This window comes from Lytechinus variegatus, chromosome 15 (genome assembly GCF_018143015.1).
Source record: "Lytechinus variegatus isolate NC3 chromosome 15, Lvar_3.0, whole genome shotgun sequence".
NCBI lineage: Eukaryota > Metazoa > Echinodermata > Echinoidea > Temnopleuroida > Toxopneustidae > Lytechinus > Lytechinus variegatus.
Genome location: NC_054754.1, coordinates 7682481 through 7700827, shown reverse-complemented (window position 1 = coordinate 7700827; position 18347 = coordinate 7682481). Strand labels below are relative to the sequence as shown.

The following is an 18347-nucleotide window of genomic DNA, read 5'->3' as shown; positions in this document are numbered from 1 at the left end:
TCTATTTCGAACAATAAAAGATGGATTTTAAGATTTTTTAAAAGATTTTTTTTACCGTGTAGGTGAGTTTCTACATTCAAATAATGTATAGGTGAGAATGATTGCTTAGCAAGTTTCCATAATTATCCAATCTTAAATTTCAACATTGGAACATTCATATAATTCTTTGAAATAATTGGCACTGGATATTTTGAATCAAAATACTTCATAACGTGTATGCATAGTAATAGTGAGAGGTGTGGATACAAACAATTATCTTGTTATTTTTGGCATCAGAAATTACTTCTGCAACTATTAAAAAGTGACAACGTTACTCTTGACTCACTCACAACTGAATTGAAGCCCAGAATCAATCTTGCTTTCTCATAGAAGCTAGTACACGGGTACAGCCATATTATCTATTGTATCCCAGTCACGCTATTTACACACACACAAATATATATATATATACAGGTGCATAAAAGAAAATTACTTCAGAGTAACTTTTGAAAGATACCTGAATATTTGAAGAGAAAAAAGGTTGGTGCACTAAACCTTTGAACTGAAGTACCGGTATATGATTATCTGAAAACGTTTTCCCCCAGAAAGGAAGGAAATGGGAAAAAAAATAGAAAATGGAAAAGTTAGGGGAATAACATTTGAACTGAAATATATGTGATTATCCAAAAGTTCTTTTTTCCCCTCACAAAGGAAGGAATGGAAAAGCACCTAAATGATTGCACCTATTATTCCAAATGACTTTCCTTGCCTCCGAATATACTCAATGGCTGATTAAATAACACATGTCAGCATAGACACACTATTAAAAATGTTAGACAAAAAAAGGCCAAATTTTAACCATCACTGGGCAATATACTGTCCACACAACTATTGGTTAAAATCTGTCCAAATTGGGTAATAAATTTGCTCAATTGGATAATAATTGCCCAGAATAGATATATTTTTTTACCAACATACATATATCTACTTTGGAATATATATATATATATATATATATATATATATCATATATCTACTTTGGAAATGCACAATACACTAAATTGGCAATTGTTGGACAAAAGAAGAAGCGATCATTCCCTTATTCTCATGTATAAGATCATGAATAATCTATCTCCAAAATATTTAAGAAATGAATTTGAGTTAGTATCACATACCAGGCGTGCCGGAACACTTTCAGTTTTGGGGGGGCAAAATCCCAAAGGGGGCACAATATCTTTGACAGTGTGAGATACCAAAGCGATTGAGCGGGAGAGGCTGTGGGACCCCCCCCACGGTAAGGACTTTATGTAAAAATGGAGTATAAAAGTTGCGTTTCTAAGAGCATTCAATAATCAATATATTGAGAATTAAACAGTCTTGGAGTTCTTTTTCCTCCTTCTGTTTCCTCCCTTCTGACCCAGACTGGTGTTTCTTCATGATCAGGGTCGCAGTTCCAGCAAATTACGAGCCTTATTGCAAATGAAATTGTTTCAAACCAATGTAATATAGGCCTTTTAAAGACTTTAAGATGACAAACATGTCCGTACGCAGCCGGTGGCCGCCGATCGAGAGGGCAAAATTCACTAAATTCACCAAAAGTGTGCACGAAATCCTTCAATTTTATTTTAGAAAATTTGTAAGCTCCCCCATCACAAACCCCCTCGCTTTTAAGTTTCTTCAGAAATTTAGGTCTTGCAGCCCCACCCACTCCCGGATTGTTTTTTTTTTCAAACGTCCATGAATAACAAAAGCTGGGACGAACCACAGAACATAGCTGCCATCTCGATCTGATTAGTAACAGGTAATGGGAAGAAGTTTGGGAATCTAAAATACATAAGTGCTATATCATATGAGCTGAAATAGTATCAGACATAACGCCTTCCAATCATGCCAATGAATAGGAATAGAGGAAATACGGGGCTGTGAAAATATCTTAAGATTTTTTTTTATATAGTAGAGCAGTACTGTAACGCTCATTTTTTCTTTTTATATTCTTTATTCATATCTCGGATAATATGAGTCCGGTCAAGAAGACACTTTCACAGATGATTTCATTTATTTTCATGTCTAAACATTATCTCAAGTTGCTTTCGAGTGGGATTCACCATTTTCACAAATTATGAATTATAATCCTCTACACATGATTATTCTGCGTCTAATTTTCTGATAACATGTCTATATTGAGTTGAAATGACCTTGGTATTTTCTTTAGGGCACTGACTTGTTAGCATTGTAGTAACTCAATTTATATTTAGTTGAAAATGAAATAATTGAAACAAGTTTCTCGAGATGTTATGATTTCTGGGCTTGACAGCTATGACATAGATTCCATGTTGCTCGAGTAACTAGTGTTCACGCGCGTTAAGTGATTTCGGGCCGGTCTGAGCGTTTCTGGGCGACCGCGCGTTTGTTAGACGACACAGCCAGCATCATACAGTTATAAACCTAATCATTGGCAGATTGGTGGACCACTATCAATTTAATTGCCATTTGCTTTTAGTCTGAAATGTATTCATTAAAAGGTTAAACGTTATCACACTAATAAGATGGAAAAGGGGCTTATCAAGGTATGTTTCACAGAGGAACTGTTCGTCTGAAGACAAGAGCCTTACTATGATAATGTATTTGCCCCGTCAGGGGCAAAATTTTTTCAATTTTTGACAATGGAAATGACAATTTTCAGGCAGAAAAGTGCCTTCGTTTGCTTTTGTCCTTAAATAATTTATCATTTTTCTACTTTCAGGGGGGCATATTTGGGGGGGGGCAAAACGAGATTTTGCCCCCCCAAATTTTATTTGGGGGGCAAGTGCCCCCCCTGCCCCCCGCTTCCGGCGCCCTTGTCACATACGTATCCCTCACGTTTCGGAACCAAATTTAAATTACCCAAACCAAGAACAAATTACCTCAAAAGATCCTCAAGTATAAAAGCGCCATGGCTTATAATTCCCTTCCTCCTCACATCAAATCATCCCCTAGTATTAATATCTTCAAATCTAAGATTGTTAATCTGTAGCCACATGGACTCCGATATACCCCCCCCCCTCATCCCCTATTAGGTTTGCACCCTATACTTTTTTTTTTCGTCTTCTTTTCGGTGTTTTATCTAAATATGTTTACTGTTAAATACTTGTATTTTTAACCATTTATGTTCGTCACTACTTTCTTTTATCTTCTGTACATCTCTTATTTTAATCTTGTTATACTGTGTCTACAACTTATATGTTAATGTTAAATGTTTTGGACCCCACGGAAGACCAACGTGACTGTGCCAGTCACGCTGAATGTGGGCTATCCACCGTATTTTATTGTATATAATTGTGCTTTTAATACGGAAATAAATACTACTACTACTACTACTACTACTACTACCCAACACAGTGGATAGTATGTTGCCCAACGTTTTAAGTGTGTATTAGTAAGAATTACACACATAAAGTATCTTCGGGATGCAACCAAGACATCGCCAAGGGAATTCACACTGTATCAAAAATATAAAAAGAAGTGTGGGAAATTATTCTAATGCCCAAGGAAAATGATGTATATTAAACATTAAGATAGTATTGTGGATCCTTGTTATTTGATAACCATCCTCATTCCAAAACCATGATTGGACATAATACTTTATTTTTGACTGCTCACTACCAGTCAGATACACTTGCAAGGTCGGAATTCAGCTTGTCATCTTATATTCCAAAATGACCAGTAATCTAAATACAGTAGAGTAAAATATTTCAAGGTATTTGATGTCCCGTGTAGGATGGATAAACAAATGAGTTAATTTTTTATCAGTTACGATGAACATATTACCTTCACCTGAGAAAAATTCACACACAAAAAAATGATAGCCTAAATTAAAATAAAATAAGGATGAGAATATGAAATTTTCTAAGTATGAAATTTCTTGACTTGTGCACTAAAGGAAAAAATTATAATTCAAATCTCTAATACGTTAATAATACACTAGCGATGATTTGCATTAAATGAGAGACGATTGAAAAGCACAACATAAGAGTTGTAATGATTATTCCTATTATTTGCAACTGAATATTTTGAATGATCAGTATCACATATATTATCAATTTCATGGATCTATAAATATATCAGTGCATATAAAATAAACATAGTTGGCAAAATTAGTGACAACACATCGTCAAAATGACAGTTTTACAAAATAACTTTTTTGTCTCAAAACTTGCAAATTTGTTTATAAATACCACAAAACTACAATAACATTTACAATGAGTACATTTTTTACAAACCTGAAAATATTTTTTCATTCCATGATTGATTGAAATGGAATACATTGCTTTGCTAACAAAAGCTGTTCTGAGTTGTTCTTGCAATTAACGAGAACATGATCATAGTATTGGCAAATTCGAAAATATAAAAATATTTGGCATGTTTTGATCAACTTTCTGGGAATTCCCACTTGTATTTCTCATAAGTTTTCTATGAAGATAATATTCTAACGTCAATCTCTATACATGGGGTCTGGAGACATCCTAACGTTCTGTAAAAAGAAAAAATTGAGATTGTTAGACGCATACAATGAAGCAATTACTTTGCAAGGCTTACATGTATGCTTGGATTTGCTTGATTCCGTACACATAAAAATGAGCAACTGCTTTTGATAGTAATCTTAAGCAACGGCTAACTGCCTGCTAGCATTTGCTTGACGATTAGGCAATTTTGAAAAAGCGCATGCATCAAGTGAAAGTTTTGCTTGCGATTTTAAGCATTTGCTTGGGTTTTTTTCAAGCTCCTTAAGGGCGGCTTGACTGTTTGCTTGAATGGGGTGTTTGTGTGTTACTATGTTTATGCACCTGAGAGAGAATCCCAAGGTGTACAATTGCCTACATTTACATGTTTTCTTCCTAGCAAAAGCAAACAAAAGGCCAACTATATAGATTTATAAATTTAGAAAAAATTTAGTCTCTGTTAGAGGAACAGTTTCACAACTCATCTAGGGAAATTTTTTTACACAAGTCAGAGAGAAGCAGTATATTTTGCTCTGCCATATTAGGAAACCCTTTGCACATGAGTCCCACCTTTGTTCTTTTAGTCATGTCCACACCAGCATGACGTTGCTATTGTTCACACTGCTAGCGATTGAAGGCTAGCTTTCTGAATGCAAGAAAAGGGTTTAAGCACAAGCAATGGGTTATGCATATGAAATTTTTTGAATGACTAGTAACTGACTGTGCTTGATGGAATTGTTTGGAAGCAGTCGCTATTTTTTATGCATCTGACCCACTACCGTACGCATCCAGTGCATTTAAAAAAATACTAAAAGGCATGCACAGATAATAGTGTGTACAACCATTCTCCAAAATCATGTGTAGATTATCAATGGTACTTTATACTGAAAATGCATCTCCATGCTTTATTTTTCCACTCCCTATGGAACAATCAAAACAGGTTCAATAAGGTTTTACCAAAGATGATTCTGTTGGGTGAATTTGGAGAGCATGTTTGGTGAATGTTGAGATTGTATCCACATTTTCCACTCCATGGGGAGCAATCACAGCTGGGGGCCGTTTCATAAAGCTGTTCGTAAGTTAAGAGTGACTTTAAGAACGACTGGTGATCCTTTCTTACGCGCTAAACCATCGCCAATGGTGTATACCATTTACCAAAAGAAAGGATCACCAGTCGTTCTTAAAGTCGTTCTTATCTTACGAACAGCTTTATGAAACACCCACCAGGTCCCATGACAATAATATTCTGATTGCTAGAGATAATGATTCTGTTGGGTGGATTTGAAGAGCATCTTTGGTGAATGTTGATTTGCATCTACATTTTCCACTCCCCAGGAAGCAATCATTACAGGTTCCATAACGTTTTACTAAAGATAATGATTCTGTCGGGTGAATTTGGAGAGCATTTTCGGTGAATGTTGAGATTGTATTCACATTTTCCACTCCATGGGTAGCGATCACAGCAGGTCCCATGACAATAATATTCTGATTGCTTGAGATAATGACTCTATTGGGTGGATTTGAAGAGCATGTTTTGTGAATGTTGAGATTGTATCCACATTTTCCACTCCACAGGGAGCAATCATAGCAGGTTAAATGAACAGGTTTTACTAAAGATACATGAAGTGATTCTGTTGGGTGAACTTAAGGAGCATTTTCGGTGAATGTTGAGATTGTATCCACATTTTCCACTCCATGGGGAGCAATCACAGCAGGTCCCATGACAATAATTTTCTGATTGCTTGAGATAATGACTCTGTTGGGTGGATTTGAAGAGCATCTTTGGTGAATGTTGAGATTGTATCCACATTTTCCACTCCATGGGGAGCAATCATAGCAGGTTAAATGAAAAGGTTTTACTAAAGATAATGATTCTGTCGGGTGAATTTGAAGAGCATTTTCGGTGAATGTTGAGATTGTATCCACATTTTCCACTCCATGGGGAGCAATCACAGCAGGTCCCATGACAATAATATTCTGATTGCTTGAGATAATGACTCTGTTGGGTGGATTTGAAGAGCATCTTTGGTGAATGTTGAGAAGGTCAATGTGTGAAGTTCTTGGGAAGACTGGAGTTGAAGTTCTTTGGCATGTTGTGTAACAAGATGATTGTCACCATATGCAGTCTCAAGCAATGGTATGGCCTAGAAGATATTAACAGAGAGTATTAGGCAAAGTGAGAGAGGAATGGAGAGAGGGAGGGACAGAGAGAAAGGAACGGGGAATACAGGCAAGAGATAAGAGGGAGTGAGCAATCTGTGCCTCGTCTTACAAAGAGTTACAACTGATCCAATCAATCTCAAATATTGTTTGGGAAATCCATCCACATTATAATTTTTCAACAGGAAATTTGCACAATCTCCTTACTAGCAAACAAAGAAAAATCGCACTAAATCTTCAAGAGAATGATAAATGTACGAATTTACATCATATCTAGAAAATATTTTGAACAAATTTGCATTATAGATGTTGACGCTGCTGGCTGTCCATAGTTGTGGTTGATTGGATCAATTGCAACTCTTTGTAAGACGGAGCCCTGACGTCTATTTCAATGATATTTTTACCTACATGTCATGCAAAGAAATTGAAAGCTAATGATGTCTTTTTTTCCACCTTCCTCAAAAGTAGAATATTACTTTAAACTCTCACTTGACATTTTGATTTTGAGACAATGCTTACCTGTTCTAAGAGCTCATATGTCTTGTTTGTTTCTCCAAGGTTACGATGGATGATGCTCACTTTCAAAAGATAAAAAGCAATATAAGGATCTTCTCTACTCAAATGTAACCTGCATATGAAAATTAAATGATCATAATAATAATAATAATAATTGGCATTTATATAGCGCTTTAATAATCCACAACTGTTCAAAGCGCTTCGCAATTATTATTACCCGGTCACTGGATTCATAGCATTTCAAGCAGCCTGTTAGGCGCACACTTGCAAAATGACGGTTGTTTCCTACCGGTACCCAATTAGCACCTGGGTCAGAGTGGCAATGTGTGGATTGATGCCTTGCCATAGGACACTAGGCCATGGTGGGATATGAACACACGACCCTTTGATTACAAGGCGAGAGTCAGAACCACTACACCACGGTACTATAATAATAATAACTCCACATTTTACCCAGGGTAGCCACTTCAGTTTTGAAAACTGTTCTCCCAGCGGGCCCTGCTTAACATGATAATGTTATCATTAACCTGGCTTTAACACGGCCTCCTTGATCGGGAGCTCGAGCATTCGAGGAATTTCTTCCTACCGGGTACCCATTCACTCCACCTGGGTCTTTCTTAAGTAATACTCTTGCTGGATTCTCGAATGTGCACAGAACAGTTGAAATTTATGACTTACATGTAGATCTAGCCATTGGCAAATATATTACACACAGAACACCTAACTTTACAAATAAGGTGTGACTTAACATTTCTTGCAAATAAATGTAACAATAATATTGAGAGTACAAGGAGAAGAAAAGGAAGAAAAGGAAGAAAAGAATGAGCAGAAGGATGGGGGTAAAAAAAGAAGAACAAGACAATAAAGGAGACAGATGAGAAGAAAGAAGAAAAGGGGAAATAAAGAGTACTTACCTTAACACATCAAGTAGACCTTTGCTAGCTTCTAAGGCCTCTTTCCAATGGCCGTAGTAAGAGCATGCATCCATGATCTCCAGACGGACCCTCATCACACAATGATGGGTCTGGTGAAGGAGACTAGATTGCTCCTTAAGGCACTGCTTCAAGATCACTACAAGACGATTGTCATGTGATCGAAAAACTGGTTAAGGTCAAATCTTCAAAGAATCTCACTCATACTTATTCACTAAATATGCTTTCCTTAAAATCATAATTTCTTCTCAAGTAACCATGCTTTTTTAGCTCTAATTCATCCCTGGAATACATTGTAATAGACAATGCTACCGGGGGGGGGGGGGGGGGGGGGGATTCACAAAGATTTATGAGCGACTAAAAATGCAATTAAATTCAAAGCTGATTTTGAAGGGCTATCATTTTAATAATCTAATCGCTAGAATTTAAAGGATATTTTCTGAGTTGGAGTTGGATTCCACTGTGTCTCTGTGAACTTTTTTAACTTCCTCTAGCACTCCCTCTGAAAAGGCTTCCACCCTACTCACTGCAGTGGAATGTTCCGTTGAAGTTACTTCAGTATTACAGTTATTGCATGTCTGGAAGAGTCCATCTGAGAAATGGGGAGGGGGACGCAAAAGAAATGATACATTACACATTTCTCTGGAAAACACAGTTTTGCAAAACATTACATAGAGTTTATGATCAATCCATATTTTTTCTAGGTTTCTACCATTGAAGACTAAAAGACTGAAGAAAAATTATCTATTACCAAGTATCATTAATGGAGGCAGGAACACATTTATGCACAACTTTTTGACCAATCACTTACTGAGATTTCCCAAGCCAGCTGGGGTAATAATATCCTCTGAAAAAAGGGCTATATCAATCCAGCCTTTATTCTACAAAAACCAATGACTTAGATCACAATGGATGTTATATTCACCTTGGTTAGGAAGAACAGGACCAAAACAGTTTTCATTTGGACATTTGATGCACAACATAAGATTGTCCTATTAGAAATACAAACATATACAAAAATAATTGTAAAAATCATGATCCACCTCAAAGATATACAAACATTAAAATGTACATTAAAAAAAATAAATAAAATGATAAAAATTGTGAAAATCATGATTCATTTTACCGAAATATAAATGTTCCTTGGACACAGTTTACTTGGACTGCATTTTTTAATTTGGCCGTCAAGACAAACCCTCTAGTGTTTTATACAGCAGCCATTTTCCATGTTTGATCGTGTAATTTTTATCTATATCATGGTATAATTGTATTTTGATTACCATAGTTATACCTGTTGATGTAACTTTTCTTATGCGGAATGGAATGAAATAAATATCAAATTGAATTGAATAGATTATACAATATCCTCTTCATCAATTAGCAAATGAAGGTGAGTTTGTCCAAGTCAAAACTCTTTGACTTAGGGGAAATTTGATTTAAAAGATTTATTAACCATAAACCTTAACTTGTCTTATACAATCAACAGCGCTTTGTATCCTCTGGAAAAAGCGCTATATAAATCCAATTACTATTATTATAATTTGCATATTCTGTGACCCGAGAACACACAGCTTAGCAATGATTGTAGAACATTTTTCTACGATTGATTGAATCGACTACCACGTATAAACAATCGTAATAATCAAGCATATGATAAATCTGTAACTTTTGTGTTACGAGACCCTGGACTGGAATAATGTATTTCAACCAAAATAAGAGCTCCTTTCTAATACTCTATGCCACGTAATGTTAACTCAGCAGTATGTGGAAAAATATTTTTATCCTTCCTCTATATTGTGTTGACATTTATGCGTGATTGTTCGAACAAATTATGAAAGATTAAGCAAGACTCTTACCCTTTCAATATCCAAACAACGAGGGCACTGGCAAATGAATCCATAAGTTGATCTTAACTTATCTTGTCTTAGACTGGTTGGTAGAAGACTACTCATATAGCTTATACAACACTGATAAAAAGAAGAAGATAACTCAATACATGTATGTAAATTTAAAAAATTATATAATTTTCTCAATATTTCTTTAAACTGTTTTACTTCTAATAATACTCTTCATCTCAGAATCCTGCACTATGATTTGACAAATCTTGTTTGTGTATGAGTCTGTCATTTTGAAAACTGGTTTCCTTGGTAACTCAAACTGGCCAACAAAACAATCCAGAACTTTTACTCATTTTCACTTTTCAAACCTCTAGATTTGTATAGAGTTTGATAGAACATATTTTGTTAATTCAGAAAATAGAGATGTATAAACTGGTATTCACTTATTCAACAAGGAGAAGGAATAAAATTGCAAGAATCAAGTGGCTTGATCTTGGAATGGTTTCAACCTAAATCCCCAAGTAAAGCTTCAGCAGCCAAAACTTGAACAGACCTACAGGAGTGATTATCCAGCCCATATAGCCCCATTACAATGATGAATATAAGCCTATCCTGTTGGGTAATTCAGCTAGATATAGTAGGATAATCATATTTTTATACAGTGAATAGTATGCAAATAATACACATTAATGTTGGTATTGGTAAAAATTACATGGAAAAGCATTTTGACCATTTCAAAAGTAAAAAATGTGTGTGATTATATTGCCCTTAGAAGCAAACTGATGCATCCTCATGGATGTCAAAACCATGACAGTTTGATAGAAATGGTCATGAGTACCAGTCATACGCCGGTTTTCCTTTTGATTGGTCACATGATTAATTTCAACCAATCATTTTATTAAGATCCATAATGCATGATATATCATCTCAATACATAAAAACAATATAAATATGGTATAGAATAGTATTTTGATGCACAATCTTTCATCAAAAACAAAATCACAAGTTTATTTCAATTGAAGAATAGTTTGACATTTTAATTGGTGTATCACATTGGCTTTATCATCCTTACCTCTTCTCCAATCTGTATATTTCTAATGGCTCTAACAGTTAATCTGGTTCCATCAAATACAAATGTACAATTAGGTTCACAGCTATGGTTGAACATAGAAGCTCTACATGTATACAAATAGAAAAACAGAACAGATATGAAAGTTTTATAATAATCATAATAATATAATAATAATAGCTGGATTTATAAAGTACATTTCGCCTGAGAATACAAAGCGCTGCTATTATTATTACCCAAGTTTAGCTACCATCATCGCAGCTCAGTGCATGCAAGGATTTTATTCTACCTGGTACCCATTCACCTCAACTGGGTAGATTCCAGCAGTGTGTGTGGATAAATTTTTTGCTGAAGGAAAACACACCATGGCTAGGATTTGAACCCACGACCCTCTGTTTGAAAGGGGAGAGTCAGAACCACCTGTCCACGATGCACCCACAACTGACATTCCACAAATTCTTAGAAGTTAAAGTCTTATGCAGACCTGACAACCTTCTACAAACAATAAAAGTATTCTTTTAAAGTGATTGGTTAACGTTGGTTTTACTTTAAAAAACTCTGAGGTAGAAGGTCACACTTGTCACCTGTGTCTGTGATATGTTCCAAAAATGAAGCCCAGAAAAAATTGCGTTCGAAAATGATTATTTAGTGCTTCAAAAATTGAAATGTAAAGTGACCGGAAACACCATCTTAATTTCATCCCATACACTTATGTGTACTATTTAGGTGTCTATAAGACGCCTATTTACAAAATCGGGGTTTGCCTTGTAGTTTTAGCTTTTTATTCACAATAATTGTTGTTTTCAGGGTTTATAAGTTCTAATACATGCACTTGTACACATGTTTCATCTTGGTTTGAGAATTTTTTTAAACCAGCTGCTCACAAAGTTAAACAATACCTTTAAGGAAAAAAAATTTTTTTACAAGAAAGAGTATTCTTAAAAATTTGTCTCAAAGTAACAATCGCCAACCTGTTGTAGTGAGATCGATGAAAAAAACATGTGAAATGACTCTACTTGAAAACTAGATAATTCATCCTTTTAAACATGTGCTCGTAGGCAAGAATTTACTTGTTCTTTTCTTAAAACAAGTTACCGACCCGACAATGAGTTTTACTGGTCTGGGACTGTCAGACCGGCGCTAGCGTCACACGCTGTGTATAATACACACTCCATGATCAGAAATTTTTTTAAAATAACACATCATACAAAAAAGTATTGGTGTATTTAGAGCAAAAAAAAAGAGGGACAAAATACTCTAAAAAGGGAACGGTTGGCACGTCTGCTTATGTCTCATAAGCCACACCAGCAAAAAAAACCAAAGCTTTTATGTTATTTCCAACGGCGTTCCATCGGTCAGTTTGGAGACGGTTTCATTGGTGTTACTGTAACATAGACACTCTTTCTTGCATGTAAGTTCATTGACCTTTTGACCTTTGAACCCAGTAAGATTCAAATGATTTTTCATTTTTATCTTTATGTTATGTTCAAGTAAGGTATTTGGGTAAAGCCGATTGGATCCGATGACTGCTCTAACGGTACAGTTTTGAGATATAATGTTGGTGCTAAGCACCGAAGGTACCTTCATGGCATCATGCTGAAATCTCCCCCAGGAGTAGAGAAGGTTCATGCATTGTATGTGGATAAACCCAAATAAATCTGATCACAGTAATTTATATAGTACAGCTTTTAGATATATTGTTGATGCTTAGCACTGTATGTGTAGGTGCCTCACGTGGTGATGTAATGGAATACTCCCCCAGGAGTAGAGAATGTGTATGCATATATTGTATGTAGGCAAACCTGACTGAATCTGTTAAGTTCTGATAAATTGCCAATGCTCAGCACTGTAAATGCTAGTGTAGTCATACTGGAACAATCCTCTTGGGGTGGAGAATGTGCATACCAGGGTATGTGAAAATCTCATTGAATCAAATAATTGAGGGCATCACAAATCAGCAAGTTTATCTAGGATATATCACAAGAAAATATAAGAATAACAGATCACTCTTTACCAGACCTGCCTACCTCTGGGAATGAAACTTGTATCCTGTGATAAAAAAAGTTTATTTTCCCCAAAATAGTGTTTTTCATAATAAAATGCATGGCACACTCGCTCATCATGGCCCTCAAGCTGCATGCAAGCTAAAATGCGCACTGCTCTTGCAGATGAAAAACAACCAATATTTAAACGTGTGTATATCTATCTCACCCTGGTTTTAACAAAATGATTGAAAACAAAATAAGTTACCTTAAATTACATTGATCTAATAACCATATTTGTGTAAGTTTTATGAAATAGAGACATAATAGAGATGATTTTTCTCAATAAATTACAATTTTGTAAAAAACAAAAAAAATTAAATAAAAGTTTTTTAAAACGTATTTTTTATAAGAAAAAACGTACTGCAGTATTTTGGTTGTAAAGACGTACTAGATACGTACTAGATACTAGATATGTGGAGCGTTGTGGCCCAGTGGATTAGTGTTCGGACTTTGAAACAGAGGGTCGTGGGTTCGAATCCCAGCCATGGCGTAATTTCCTTCAGCAAGAAACTGATCCACAATGTGCTGCACTCAACCCAGGTGAGGTAAATGGGTACCGGTAGGAAGTAATTCCTTAAGAAGCTGTGTGCGCTATGAACGCCTAGCTTAGCCGGGTAATATAGGAGCGCCTTGAGCACCTAACAAGGTGGATATGTGCGCAATATAAATATCCTATATTATCATTATTATTATTATACGCCAAAAACGTACTGGTTGGCAGGTTTGCATTATACCGATTGATTACAGACATCAGATAGTCACCACAATCATTGTTTTGAGTACAGATCAAAATAACTTGGTAAAGGCCCTGTCACAATGTTCCATGCAAGCCTTGCGGGTAACTATTTTTGCTACCCGCATGTCGCCCAATTTGACAGTATCTCACACACAGTTGTCTGCACATGCACACCCAAGTCTGATTTGGATGTGGAATAGTCTTGAACATGCTCAAACCTTTGTTACTGGTGAGTTGTAGGCAATCACCTAAACTCACCTGCACGGCTTACACGGAACAATGTGACGGGGTCTTCAAGAAAGTTACCTGATGTAAAGAGCTTGTCCAATGATAACCCTCTTCATCTCATCATACATAGAGAAGGTATTGATACTCAGTTTTTCATAGGTATCCAGAACCTCTTCACCTTGAAATGGTGAAAGATGGCTTCTAAGTTTGCTCCTCCAGCTTTTCTCATAACGGCGGAACAATCTCAGGGTACACTCCCGAGCCTTCAAAGAGAGTTTCGCTATAACAAAGGAGAATTCAATCCAGTATCAATTTTAATATTTTTATTTAGTTTTGTAAGAACTTATGTTCAATTTGTAATAGAACCCTAATTACAGGCATGTACAGTGGTGCTAAAAAGTCAGTTAAAACCGCCATAAAATGATCATATTTAGAAGTGTTCAAGTTCTGTCATGGTATAGAGACTTAATTCTGAAGTCAGGTGATAAAATATTACATTAAATAAAATTTGTTTCTGTGGGCTCACAGAAAATTGTAGTGTTGTTGTCTACATTCAACACTCAGCATTAAGGAGTGTATATTGTGGTGGGGTTTACTAACTTTCTAGCATTGCTGTATAATATGCACATTATAACTTTTTCAATACTCAGTTCAGGGATTAATTTTCCTAACATCTCATTGCAAGATAGCTTTTTAAAAAAAAATTGTGGGAAAGAGTTTTCAACAGATCTTGCACAGTATATATATTTCATGTAAGAGTGAACCTTAAAGTTCAAACTTTGTAAATTCCTTAGTTCTTTTCATCCCTAGTGGATTTGAATCAAGTCATTTTGTAATCTGTTTTTTTTTCTAAGGCTAAAAAAGTTCTCCATTCATTTTGGGTAACTTAAAGCAATTTTTGAGATGATGAAGCATATCAAATAAAGCCAACTTACATGAACAAAGGTCCCTGAATGATGAGGGAAATTCATTAAGTGACCGGTTGGATTTCTGAAACTTGCATTTCTGGTAATGAGAAGAAAAACAAATAAAAGTGGAATTTACAAGCAAGCAATACAGATTTCCCGTGAAAAGCAGCACCATCATCGTAGCATGAACATTAGACCGACCTCATTCAATATGATATGCTGTGCTGTCCCTATAAAATAAAAGTCATTTAACTTGCAAATATCATTACATTGACTGATGATATAGGCGAATATATGTTATAAGTTATGTATTTCAAAAAATTAAATTTCAAATATGTTTTCAACTATGTAAAAGGGTTCAGGAAAAAACTTACGACTTGAGCAGTAAAAACTGAAATAAAAGTTACAAGCTAAGCCATGTTAAAATCTGAAGTACCAGTACCTTGCTTTTCAAGATGAGCTTTGTGAGTAGCCTGAGAGTAAGGTCATCTCTAGCCTTCCCTTGTAACACTTTACATTCATAGCGATGCTCTTTACTGTCTGCATCCTAAAGGAATTCAAAGAAGAATGAAAACCTTCAAACAAATCAGCTTGTATAAAAACAGAATTGCAGAAACAGTAAAGAATAATACAAGGAATAATTTTGTGGTATCACATTGCAATCTGCTCCATATTTTTCAAAGACTGCTGCCCAAAAAATCTTGTGTGTTTTGAGTTTTACAAAGGACTGTACTGAACTTAATTGAGAACTTTGTATTGTGACCAAAAATGCTAATCAATTTGATAATAAAATTTGGTAGGAAAAGTTATTCCTGTAATATCAACTAATTTTGAGAACAATCGGACAAACAATAAAATGTTATGTGCATTAAAATGTCAAGAGTGCTAATGCTGTATGAAAATCATCCTTTTGATATGCAAAAGTGTATGATGTTAACAGGGGTGGATCCAGGATTTTTCAAAAGGGGGGGGGGTATTTTTTGGAGGAAAATTGGATTGATCCAATCAATTGTATCTCTGTGGAAATCCATCAGTGTCATTAATTTTTTTTAAAGTAAATTTGCAAAATGTCCTTTGTAAACAAAGGAGAACACACCAAATTGTCAAGAAATCGATGAATATACATCATATCTAGAATTCGTTTAAACAAGATGCAGACATTGCTGGCTTTCCATACTTCCGATTGATTGGATCAATTGTAACTCTTTGTAAGACATGCCTCAGATGTTTGGTAAGGTGCCTTGTGAGATCATATTCACTTACCTGACAGCTTTTATTGCAGTAAACCACTTTCTTGCAGGACTTACAGATATTACATCCAATCTCACTAGAAAATAAAACAATGAAACGCGTAAGAAGACTAATAATCTCTACACCCAGCTCTAGAAATGTCAGTTCTGAAACTTCTGTGTTGTCTTTAATCGGCAGTGGATTTGAGTATGAAGAGGGTGTGAATAGCTTCTGTATGCAGGGCTCGAATTAATCCAAGGCCATCCAAGGCCATGGCCTTAGATGCCCTCAGAAATGGCCTTGATGCCCTTTCAAATATTTGTAGACTTAAGGCCAAAATAACTGCCCTTTTTTGCTGTGGCCTTGGTGCCCTGTGGTATTCCAGTGCATGTGCCCCATTGAAAAGTGCATTTATTATTGATGCCCTTTTTTTGGTGGCCTTGGATGTCCCATAAAGTGAAAACTGCCTGCCCTTTCCCTTAAGTGCCCTTTTAAAAATGGCCTTGCCCCTTTAAATTCTTAATTCGAGCCCTGTGTATGTTTTGGGTCACAAATCACATTGCAATTTGGTGGCTCTCGCACACACTGACATTTGAACAAGTGAGTGCAATATCAAACGAAGCTGGGGTCTGTCAAATCACCACCGCATGTGAAACATAGAGATACATTTCAAGACTTTTAAGAAATAATGATACAAAAGTTAAAATTTAACAATGCAATTAAAAATAGACTTCTAAGACCTATCAAGTTTGAAAACAAAGAAACAAATTTTTGATGGAAATTCCTTCCTACACTACACCTCAATCACTTTGGTTCCAATTCACTTGTTCTTAGCTTAAAATGTGGTTTTAAAAGAATGTGAAATGCCGGAAATTAAAACAATGTTGATTATTTCATATAAAAACTCAACTCTTCTATACACAAATTTCGCATTAGTGAGTGATCCTTTACGTAATTTGCAACTTATGCAATTTTCAAACAAAAAAAGAAAAACATAATAAAAAAGCTTGACCAATTTTATGTTGATCTGCACTACAAAACCTACAAAATGAGAAACTGTTGCCCTTTCAATTCTAAATAAAAAAAGATCTAAAGCTAAAAAATAATACCTATTCTAACTCCAGGGCTCCGTAACACAAAGGTTTGCGATGGATTGCAAATATGTAAGAACCGCACTGATTGGTCCCTGACCCTGGTCAGTATTTTAAACCAAATGCGTGTGTAACGTTGATTGATCAGTTCATTTAGCGATTGATCGCTAATCTTTGTGTTACGGAGACCTGATCTATGAGGGACTTGATTAGAACTAAAGCACATCCGATGTAATGACCAATCCCTCATATCAGCAAATTCATGATATATGTTGTTCAGTTTAGTTATTATTCTCATTCATTTCATTCATTGCAATGAACATGATGAATTAGGTAAACATTTGACTAGATATATAGATCTATTTATGTTAACTGAAAAAAACTAATCTGTTTCTCATCAATATTGCCTATTGACCATCAATGGCGGGATTCAAACCTGTGTGTCGTTACGCCTTGAATCAATTAGTCATCAAATCATAATCATTCATATTTGTGGACGAGTGACCAGTGCAGCATCGACTCGCAACAATGCAACAGCAATGTGAGTAAGTGGGACTGCACTGTAAAAAAATTACCTTTTATTTTCGATGGATAATGCACGTAAACAGTGGCCACATCTTAACTGCAATTGTTCTTCATTCAAAATATACACATAGGGTTCATCTTCTAACACACATGTTCCTGCTTTAATACTTGAAACTGCTCTCACACCTCTCCCTTTTAGAGAATCTGGCGAAAACACTTCCACAAGAACTCCCATTTTCATGTTTACTGCATGGTATCTTTGAAGAAAGCAATAAAAGTGCAATTCTAATTGGAAATCAAAAGGCCCTGGGCAAAAAAGTTCTGCAACTCCAGGTTGTGCAGCCCTGATAAATATAAAGCAATGATGAAAATGAAATGCTGCGAAATAGGTTGTTTTCACTTTTCAGTCGTGAATTTGAGGGTGTACTGAATTTCAGTGCTCTTTTAGCGATCGTGTGTTTCTGCATTAAAGCAAAATACAAATTTACAATATAAAACACACTACATCCAATAACTGATTAAATTACAACTATTGCAGTGGCGTAAATTCGGGGATGGTGCATGTGCCCCCAATTAGCTGCCCCCCAAAAAATAATTCGAGGAAAGGGGGAT

The 18347-nt window shown here is 35.6% G+C and overlaps 1 protein-coding gene across 2 annotated transcripts; it reads right to left on the bottom strand.

Moving 5' to 3' along the window:
• Positions 1-6395: 6395 nt before the first annotated feature.
• On the bottom strand, positions 6396-18068 carry LOC121429269 (N-lysine methyltransferase SMYD2-like). 2 transcript variants are annotated; one of them, XM_041626252.1, is made up of 12 exons: positions 17786-18065; positions 16153-16216; positions 15332-15436; positions 14917-14986; positions 14060-14261; positions 10976-11078; positions 9922-10032; positions 8991-9057; positions 8502-8657; positions 8048-8222; positions 7137-7245; positions 6396-6601 (listed from the first exon to the last, which is right to left on the bottom strand). In XM_041626252.1, exons 1-12 carry the CDS (start codon positions 17974-17976, stop codon positions 6407-6409), a joined length of 1548 nt encoding a protein of 515 aa, XP_041482186.1. In that variant the 5' UTR covers positions 17977-18065; the 3' UTR covers positions 6396-6406. The 2 variants fall into 2 exon arrangements, with proteins under 2 accessions (XP_041482186.1, XP_041482187.1); XM_041626253.1 differs by having other exon boundaries at positions 6514-6601; positions 7137-7195; positions 17786-18068.
• Between the last annotated feature and the right edge of the window lie 279 nt (positions 18069-18347).